This window comes from Sarcophilus harrisii, chromosome 2, assembly GCF_902635505.1.
Source record: "Sarcophilus harrisii chromosome 2, mSarHar1.11, whole genome shotgun sequence".
Lineage (NCBI taxonomy): Eukaryota > Metazoa > Chordata > Mammalia > Dasyuromorphia > Dasyuridae > Sarcophilus > Sarcophilus harrisii.
Window position 1 is genome coordinate 593,864,693 of NC_045427.1, and position 9,962 is coordinate 593,874,654.

The window sequence follows — 9,962 nt, forward strand, 5'->3', positions numbered from 1 at the left end:
TCCTTTCTCCTTCACTTCCTCCCTTCCTTTTTCCTTACATTTTTAAAACACTAAAAATCATTTGTAAAGAACTGAAATTAAGGAATTATATTCAAGAAAGAATACTTTAAAAAGCTGCAAATTAGAATTTATAATGCCATGCAGTTTTTAAAATTTTTATTTCTCTATGGAACACATGACCCTCTTTCTCTTTGATTTTTAAATTATTCAGGAAACACCTGCAGAAAGTGAGATTGTAAAAAATCCAGGATGTCCAGTTTGTTAATAAAAATGTGCCCTGTTTTTGCATATGCTGCTAAAGTTGACTATCTTGAATCCAGAAATAGTTTAATAGTAGAAATACCAGGCATATCAAACTTGGCAGGCCTTCACAGTATGGCTCACACCAGATTCAGAGGTCATTAGGAAATGTTTAACAAAATAAATTAAAAAGACAGCACAACATAGATAATGTTAATTTGAGGTTTTCTTTTTCTTTTTTTTTTGGTGGGGGGAGCAATTTAACCATTTTATTAACAAGGCCAATAGGTTATTAAAAAGAATGGTCTTTTGGCCATCTCTTTTAGACCAAAGAAAAATACTTTATAAGGATTTCTTAGAACTTATGAGGGGAGACACAAAGTGAAAGGGAAAAAAAAGGGAAAATGGTTGACAAAAATCAGAAAGGGCAATCCCCTTTGATAGCATTGACAAAATTGAAGAGGATAGTCCCCTTTGATAAGTAGATCTTACAGATAAAAGACACAAAGTAAAAAGTAGTTGTCTCCTCTCCTCTACATACTTCTGATGCAGTCCTGTGGTTTTGATCTGTTCTCCAGCTCAAGTCACTTGTAGAAGTTTCCTACAAAATTGATCTAGATACAAACTTCCAGTTTATTTTGCCAATAAACAGGTAAGATAATGAAAGTCAACTCAAACCTTATGGAATCTTTTATTAGAACAGAGAACTCATAATTTCATCTATCACCAATATCCATCACCTGTCTAACACCTATCTATAAACAGAAATCAGAAGCCCAATATTGTAAGATGTATTCCATTACAAAAAAGAATTCATTTAAAATTGCCAGATTTATCTAAAGTTTACAAAAGATTCTGGGATGGATACATAAATATATTGAGTAACAATTTAAAGTAATCCCAGTTTAAAGTTTAAAGTAATGCATATATAATTTACAAGAAAGCCATTTAATTTCAGCTCTGTTCAAATAAACAGACTCCTTAAAAATATATTACATTAATTTGTTTTCTAATAATAGTATGCTAGCCACTGAGATCCATTTAAATCTAAAGAATGTAAGAGCACAGAAATGGATTTAACTTCTTCATTATAAATTATATATTCACAGCACAGTTTTAGAATCACCGTTTTTGATGAATTTAGCATCTAGCCATATATCAAGATTTTTTTAAAAAATCAGGCTTGAGCCAGATAGTAAAATTCTTTTTTCTATTCAGTATCAATAAACAAGCAACTATGTGACAGATGGGGTTGCTCTTTATACTTAGGGGGAAGTTTTATATTCTATTTTTTAAGTGCTAAAAATACTATCCCAGTCTTGAGTTCCCACATAGTTCAACAAATCTGCAAGTGCCAGTCAGTTTTATGTGAAGTGCAGGACGGTGTCTGGCAGGGGTAGGGAGTGTGGGGTGGGAGGGATTGGTGATAAAACTGGGGCCGTCCCTTCTTCTTGGCTAGAGAAGAGATTCAGCAAATAGCCAGAACTTTCTGACAAATCTGGCATGCCATCAGGAGAGTTCCTCATTAACAGAGCAAGCCTTATGTGTTGTTGGACGGATCGTCCGGATTCATTATCGAGGGAGGCCAACCCTCTCTTGGCTTTGTTGGGACTATAAGATATTGGCTTCTTTTGTGACTGCAAGAGAACCAGGTGTAGCTTGGAGCCACCTTGAACCAGAGGAACTTTGGGTAGCTTCAGGATCAGGGTTGATTTTTGGAGCCTGAAGGAATTTGCCCTGTTAAATTATTTCTAAATTTATAGTCTCTTTTTTCTTTCTAATTAAATTCTAGAAAATACTTGGTTTATTTGCTTCTGCTCAAGGGATTTAATTGCCTTCTTCTTTCCTCTGAGATCTTTGGTCAGTTTTTCTCCCAAATGCTCACTAGACAACAAAGTGAAAAATTGGATAAAACCCTGGGCCTGGGGTCAGGAAGATCTGAGTTGAAATGCAGCCTCAGACACTTGTGTGATTGTGAGCAAGTCACTTCTGTCTACCTTAGTTTCCTGATTTGTAAAATGGAGATAGGATTAGCACTTCCTCCCCACCCCCAGAGTTGTTGTAGAGTCACATGAGATGTTTGCAAAGGGCTTAGCTGGGCACTTTTCTTTCCCCCATCCCACCGCTTTCTGACTCCTTCCCCTTTGACAGTCATTTCCCTATGGACCAGGAGCTTTCTCCCATGCAAGGAGCCCACCATCCCTGGATGCTGGGCTCCTTTCCTTGGGTTTAATGGAATGCCACCCAGCCATACACATCTCCTGCCCTAGCTCCCTTTGCTCTCCTTTCTCTGGCTGGACTCTGCCCTGGCCTGAGCCAGCTTCTGCCATTTGTATTTTCAGGGAGGAAATATAACTGACTTGTGGGTCAGCTTGTGTGGCCTTGGGTGCCCCAACTTTGGGCAGTGGGGGAGGGAGGGTGTGTAAAACCCATGTTAGGGCTTATTAGGCTTCTCGTTGTTAGTTAATTGGATTTTTGCCTCCTTTGGATTGTTGGTATCTTTATCTCATGCTTGTCATTCCAGTTTTACAGAGGTTTGAGAGATCATGAGGATGTCCTCCATTTTCCAATGTCTCGTTCTCAGTGTGGTTGTCATGGGACCCAGAATTCTCCCTCTTCTTGCTTCACCCAAAAAAACAAACAAAAGCTCTCCCTCTTGTAGTCTTTTTTTTTTTTTTTTTAAAGTTAACTAGATCTCATTTAACATGTATAGGACTGCTTGCCATCTTTGGGGAGAGGGTGGAGGGAGGGAGGGGAAAAATCGGAACAGAAGTGAGTGCAAGGGATAATGTTGTAAAAAAATTACCCTGGCATGGGTTCTGTCAATAAAAAGTTATTTAAAAAAAAATAAAAAATAAAGTTAACTAGATCTCTCTGTCTCACCCCTGCTGGAAGTGCAGAGCATGGGCCATTCAGGGGCCATGTCCCACTGCCAGGGCTTGTTCAGCCTGCTGGACCCCCAGGCCCTTTCCCAAGTAGAGGTGCTGAGAAGGCCCACCTACCTGGCTGAGTCATGGCCATGATCCCCGGACAAGGATGAGTGGCAGGAATGGACCCAGCTCAGAGTGAAGGCTCTGCACAAAATCCAGCAGTGGGAGAGAAGGCTGCAGGATGGAGGAGACAGCCAAGGCTGGGAGTGGAGCCTGGAGAATAAGAAATAGAATTTGGGGACTTTCCCCCGATGTTGCTTTCCTTGTCTAGGCTGCAGCCAGAACTTTAAAGCCAGCTCCTCACTCCCACTCACTCCACATCCAGGCTTTTACCTCTACAGTCCCTCCACTCCCCAGGCCTTCTTTCCTTGTGTTCTTCCTCCATTCAGTTGCCAAAGTGAATTCCTGACACTCTCCCCTTCCTCCGCATGATCCTCTTCACAATCCAGCCTCCTCCTACTTTGCCAGCCTCCTTTCCCTTTATTCCCTTCTATGAGTGCTCCACAATCAAGCCACACTGGCCTATTTGCAGTCCTCAAACCCAGCACGCCATCTCCCATTTCTGCCATTTCTGGCTGTCCCAGTTCCCAGGATGTTGTGCCCTGCAGGAGGCTTCCTGGGTCTCTTGCTTGGCAGTGGCTTCCCTCTGGGATTAGCTGCACTGTGTATGCATTTACTTGTGTGTTATCTTTCCCATTCGTGTGAGCTCCTTCAGGGCATGGATAGTGTCTTTGTCTTTCTTTGCCTGCAATTAGCACAGTGTCCAACACCTAGCAAGTCCTTAATAAATGTGTGGGGATCACCTTATTCACTGACAAATGAGTATAGCAGATTTATATTAAATTGGTCTGCTTTGGCCCTTAAAAGTCACTAAACATCCAAGGGTTTACTCTTTTCACACTGGTAGGATTATCCCCAGTCTTACAGAGCAACAGGATGCTAATTAATGAAAACATTTCTCTGTAGAAAATTACCTATTCAATTGTATATTTCCTGCTAGTGCCACTAATGAATAACTGAATCCAACAGTATAATTTTCCAAGGAGACTGGAACTTGATCTTGGAAACTGTTTCATTTTTCTCTTACTTATTATATTAACATGGGTATCATTTTCCCAAAGGCACAGGTTTTTCCTCTGCTCTTCCATAAGAACCAAAGGTAGATGGTGACATAGGAGCACTCTCTGATGTTGTCAACATGTTAAAATCAAGTCTGACTTAGAAAGTGACGCTTCATGCCATTAATTTGCTGAAACTGCTTTCATTTCAAAGCTTCCTTTTTTGACTTTTGCTTCTCCTGTTATGTCTCCTTTTTCAGAGCAGCACTAATGACTGTGTCTGATGGCAAGAATGAAATTCAAATTCATGCAGGATCAGAGATAATGCAGAAGATTCTTCTCAATATTCCACCTGATTGGTTAAGCAGAGTTGTAGGTATTGTATCCAATATTAAAATGTAAATATTTCTTAATGATCTATGTATATGTTTCGATAGAGGTTTCTGGACAAGTGAAATGTTTACTATAATCTAGCAACATGATCACGTTTTGTACAGTCAAGATTTTTTTTAATTGGTAAAAAGCTCCAGTTCATGTGTAATCACCAGATCTCCTCTGATCTGGAAAGCTTTGTATGCCTCCATAGTCTCAGTTTATTTCAGTTAACTTCTTCACTGGTAAGCTTAGTTCTCATCAGAGGTGAGTGTCAGTGACAGGTGAAAAGGGATACTGTTATTTTAGAACAAGCAAACATGAATTAAGAGTCTCATCCTATTCGGCTTCTGTTCCAGCATTCATAAAGAAGGAAGGTTTGATCGAACCACAGGAGTTATAAGTTAATGAGATTTAATCCTCAACTCATCTCAGTGTGTAAACTCAGTCAAAGTCTTTAACTTAGAAATAGCCATTCTGGTCAGTGCTTAAATTCTCCGTTTTTAAAAGTAACAGCATTGGGGCAGGTAGGAGGCACAGTGCATAGAGCACCAGCCCTGAAGTCAGGAGGACCTGAGTTCAGATGTGGCCTCAGACACTTAACGCTTCCTGGCTGTGTGACCCTGGGCAAGTTACTTAACCCTAAGCCTCAGCAAAGGGGGAAAAAAGTGAAAAGGCAGACATTGGGTCAAAGAGAGGCAACCTCATGTACACTGGGCTGTTCTCTTGGTATGTCCAACTCTGCTCGCTGTCACCTATGGGAAACTCTGAGAGAGAACTTTCTGAGCTGCTGAGCCATGGACCTAAGAGCAGGAAGCTGCAAAGTAGAACCAGTACACAGGAATCATAAGGAACCTGAACAATGAGGAGAGGGCTGGACAGGTAGAATAGAACCAGATTGGAATTGGCTTTAAAAACTAAACCAAAAAGCTCCAATTCTGTGCTCAATAAAGACAAGAGTACATGATATGTTGTAGGTACAGGGAATCATTGCTCAAACTGCCAGGCTGCCTTGGTGGCTTGGTTAATTTTCTCACACTGGTTTTTTCCCTCTTCCTTTTTATTCTTTGTCATCAGAGATGACTCTTGGGAATTAGGCAATAATACAACATATTAATAATTTGAGTTTTAAAATTGGAATTATTCAGAGTCATATATTCTTTCTTTTTTAAACAACTAAAAATTTTGAATTTCTCCTGGTTATATGTAGAAACAATTTTAATACTTTATCATAGGTAAAGCTTTGAGTTTCAAATTCTCTCCCTTCCTCCCTTCCCATTTCCCCTCATTGAGAAAGCAAGCAACCTGATACAGAGTAATACATGTTAATCACCTATTCTTTTTTGTTTTTTTTTTAATTAAAGCTTTATTTTCGAAATATATGCATGAATAATTTTTCAAACATTAACCCTTGCAAAACCTTTTGTTCCAATTTCTCCCCTGTCACCCTCTACCCCCTCACATAGATGGCAAGTAATACAATATATGTTAAACATGGCAAATAATAATATAATATATTCATATGATTATCTTGCTGCATAAGAAAAATCAAATCAAAAAGGAAACAAATAAGAAAGAAAATACAAGCAAACAACAACAAAAAGTGAAAATGCTGTGTTGTGGTCCATACTCAGTTCCCAGTCCTCTCTCTTCATCACAAGACCATTGGAACTGGTCTGAATCATGTCATTGTTGAAGAGAGCCACGTCCATCAGAATTGATCTTTGTATAATCTTGCTGTTGCCGTGTACAATGAAGTGATACCATTTCTTTGAGAGAAATGAAGTAATTGGTTTCTCAGATGCCATGTCTTTGTTGTTGTGGCTGAAAAGAAGGGAAGGAAATCAAAGTCTTTTGCTGCATAGCAAAAAGGAATGGTAGAAGATGATTGTGTCACTGTAAAAAGTTATATTTGTGGTCTCTTTTTTTTGGCAGTCCCTTCCTCAGGTATCACATATGGGATGGTTGCTGCAGACCTGTGCCACTCGTTGCTAGCAAGCAGAGAAAGAGTCTACACACTGAAAATTCAAAGCCTTTTTATTCTAGATGAAAACAGCTACCCTTTGCAACAAGACTTCTATCTGCTAGATTTTCACAGCAACTTTGAAGCATGAATATAATTGTATAAGTGATCAGAAGAACAAACTGTCAGTAATTGGAGGAGAAATTAAATGAAATTATTGTTTTCTGAAATGGAGTAACATGGCTTTTTAGCTTGGGTTTATAGTAAAAATAAAAAAACCCAAAACCCAAAAATGTAACAAAAAGAATTTGCAGGCTCCAGAAATGGTAATTTGAGCATATTCTTATTTTTCTAATAAAACTTTGTAGTTATTGAAGAATAAATTATTTTCCCATCATCTCTCCCAATTTTCCTGCTGAAATATAATGTAGATAATTACAGTGTCACATGTCGGTGTGGCACTTTATAATTTACACTTCTTCCCACAAGATAACCTTGTGGAGTAAATGATGATCCAGGTCTTATCCTAGCTTAACAGATGAAGATCCTGAGTTTTAAAGATGTTAAGTGACCCGTCTAGGTCACACAGCTAGAATTACTACAAGGTAATGGCCATTTCCTATGGGGGTAGGGATTTTCTAAAGAATGACAATTACATGGAAGGGAAAAACGAAGCAGAGGTGGAGCAAGCTGGGTAATAATGATGAGAAGATTGGAGCTGCCGAACTGGGGAGAAGAGGGAGCTTTGGATGGCCTCTCCGCAAGATAAGAGCTGTCAGAGCCCGCCTGTCCTCCATGACTCGGCTTCTCTCTGTGTGCTTTGTGTTTACTCCTTAACTGTTTGGCGTCACCCCCATCCCCTATCAGGAGAGCGGGCATTTCTGCAGAGATTGTCTGTTTTTCTCTACTGGCTTCCATGAGCGCTCACTCAGAAGAAGGTTCTCTCCTGAGAAGGCAGCTGAGAATAATGGCCAGAAAGCCAGCTGGCTGGGGAAGAGGGGCCACTCCTGAGCCCTACGAGGCTCTGGGCAAGTCACTGCAGCCGGCCGCGCCCTGGGCAGTTCTCGGACTATGAGCTGCAGCCAGGGTGCTGACCTGCACTGGTGCAGGGGGTTTCCTCCTTCAGGAGTCCCCAGGATCAGTGACCCTCAGTGGGCCCATCCCTCTATCTCTGTGGTGGGAAAGAACAGGAGGGTGGTTTGCACAGAGATGCTGCGGTCCAGCCGGCCCAGGGAACAGGATTGAGTCAGTCTGGGGAGATTTTAAAGGATGCAGCGGTGGGGACTCGCCCCTAAGCCAGTACCACCTTTCAGCTGGCAAAGAGGGCCAGGCTTCTTACCAGGTCTGAAAGAACTGAGCCCATCCCTCCTGAGCTCTCTTCCTCTGGCCCTCAGCCCTCTTTCTGCCCCTTCACCTGTCCCCTCCTCCCTTGTACCCTGAGAAAAAGATGGCCCTTCTTGTTGAGGCTGCCCTCTTTCCTTCCCTCCTCCAGCAAGGGCCTACTCATCCATCATTTTCTCTCTCTCCCTTTAAATCTCTGTTTCCCTCTCTTATCAGGAAACTGGCTCCTTCCCTGTTGTTTCTAAACACTCTCCAGTCTCCTCCTTCCTATAAAAACTTTTTTCTTTACCCTGACAGTCCCTATCCACCTCCCCGCCCCCCCCCAACTTTTTTTTTTTTTTTTAAGTGGTATCTTAGTAGGCTTCTTGTGTCACAAACTATGATTCATAGGATGATTAGAAGCCATCCTTCCTGTCAGGTGAAAAGTGACTGACCCCTGCTTTGATTTATAGGGAGAAAGCTTGTGACAAGAAATGTAATTTCCCATATTAGCTTCCTTTCACTCTCTCTAAAGGTCTTGGACCTGGTTTGTCATCAGTTACAACAATTCCTTCACACCAAAAAACATGTTTGCTAAGAATGGCTTCTTCGCTTCCAGGTAGAAGTGGAATCAGTTAAATCCTTCAAAGCAATCAGTGTCAAATTGTCACACAGAGAAGAAAAAATATTTGACTTTTTATCAGTAAATGTGGAATTACACTTTTGCCTAAAGTGTCAAAACTACAAGTTTACATATATATACATATATACATACATATATATATATATAACTCTAACTATATATGTATATGTATATATAGTTATAAGTATACAGTTAGTTATAGATCACTAGGATCTCTTTTGCTGCTAAAAGTTGATTAAACTGATCAACTAAAAAGTTGATTTAAAGGGTGTTTGCTACACATGCCAGCTTAGAGCCTAACTACCTTGCAGTCTTTTTATGTTGATAGAAACCCTTTCTTCTTTCATATGTTGAATAGGTATTGAACAGATGTCAGCTGCCTGTTATTAATGCTACTCCCAAAGACATGAAGGAGGAGACCCAGAAGCTTCTTGGCCCACTTTTCATGAGTTAATGACTTTTGACTTGTCTTTCAACCAAAGCAATATAATAACAAGCTTTAAGGAAGAGACAGTACTAAGACTGTATTTAAAAGCAAAAAGTAATCCTGCAGAAAAGTTTGTTCCTAAAAAAACTGAGCCTTAAAAATAGAAATATAGGATGGAGGGAAATAGCAGCAGAGCAAGAATTAGAATTAGACTTAGGAATTAGACTTAGCCTTGTGTGGTTTTGGTTTGGGAAAAGCCACAAAATTAGTCTTCCTTCTAACTGGATGCAGAGAAATATGCTACATCTTCAGGAAGCCTTGAACCAATCTACAAAATCTCTCTCCTTTGGACCATTTCCGGAATCCAGAGCCGCTGTTCCAGTCACTGAGATGGAGAGATAAGTATGATAGGAACCTTCAAACAGGCAAATTTTCCATTTCAGATTTCATCCCCTATCTAGCTTAAGAAATAACCAATTATGTCTGTCAGGCTAATTCTTAGAAATAAACAGCAATAGAGTCTGAAGGGTTGGTTATAACTTATTTTTACCAATATTATGACAAGTATTGTGCCATCTTCTCTGTTCTTAAAGACTCTTTAGAGATAATTAGCACAATGATTAATACAAAATTCATCTATGATGGTGACTTAAAATTTGTTTGAAAATATTAGGTATAAAACAATGGAATGGATAAAAAATTGTAAAAATAAAAATATCCTATCCCAGCTTTCCATTGTTATCTCCTGTTTTTCTTCCCTCCTTGGCAACACAGAAAAGTGACAAATAAAACTGTACTTAGACCTCACTTCAAGTAAATATCAAAGATGCTTTTGCTGTTTAGTTGGATTAACACAAAGTGTTAGAAAATCTTAACTGAATTGCCATTTTTGCTGGGTCATTCCATTGGATCCTGATTCACAGATGCAGTGTGAGCTAAATAAATATTCATTGACTTGAACCTGCTCCAAACAAAGTTCCAAAAACATGCAATATGGGTGGCTTCTACT

At 39.9% G+C, this 9,962-nt stretch overlaps 1 protein-coding gene across 8 annotated transcripts in view; it reads left to right on the plus strand.

Moving 5' to 3' along the window:
* The window catches only part of SHLD2 (shieldin complex subunit 2), a 102,273-nt gene extending 92,359 nt beyond the window's left edge, over window positions 1-9,914 (plus strand). For 4 of the 8 annotated variants that reach the window (XM_031956256.1, XM_031956250.1, XM_031956253.1 and 1 more), the window contains 2 exons: window positions 4,489-4,604; window positions 6,536-6,793. In XM_031956256.1, coding sequence (XP_031812116.1) covers window positions 4,489-4,604; window positions 6,536-6,714 — 295 coding nt within the window. In that variant the 3' untranslated portion in view covers window positions 6,715-6,793. Of the gene's footprint in view, window positions 1-818; window positions 893-4,488; window positions 4,605-6,535; window positions 6,794-8,884 lie in introns of those variants that run through there. The other 4 variants (XR_004232518.1, XM_031956255.1, XM_031956254.1 and 1 more) reach the window with 4 other exon arrangements.
* Window positions 9,915-9,962: the final 48 nt, after the last annotated feature.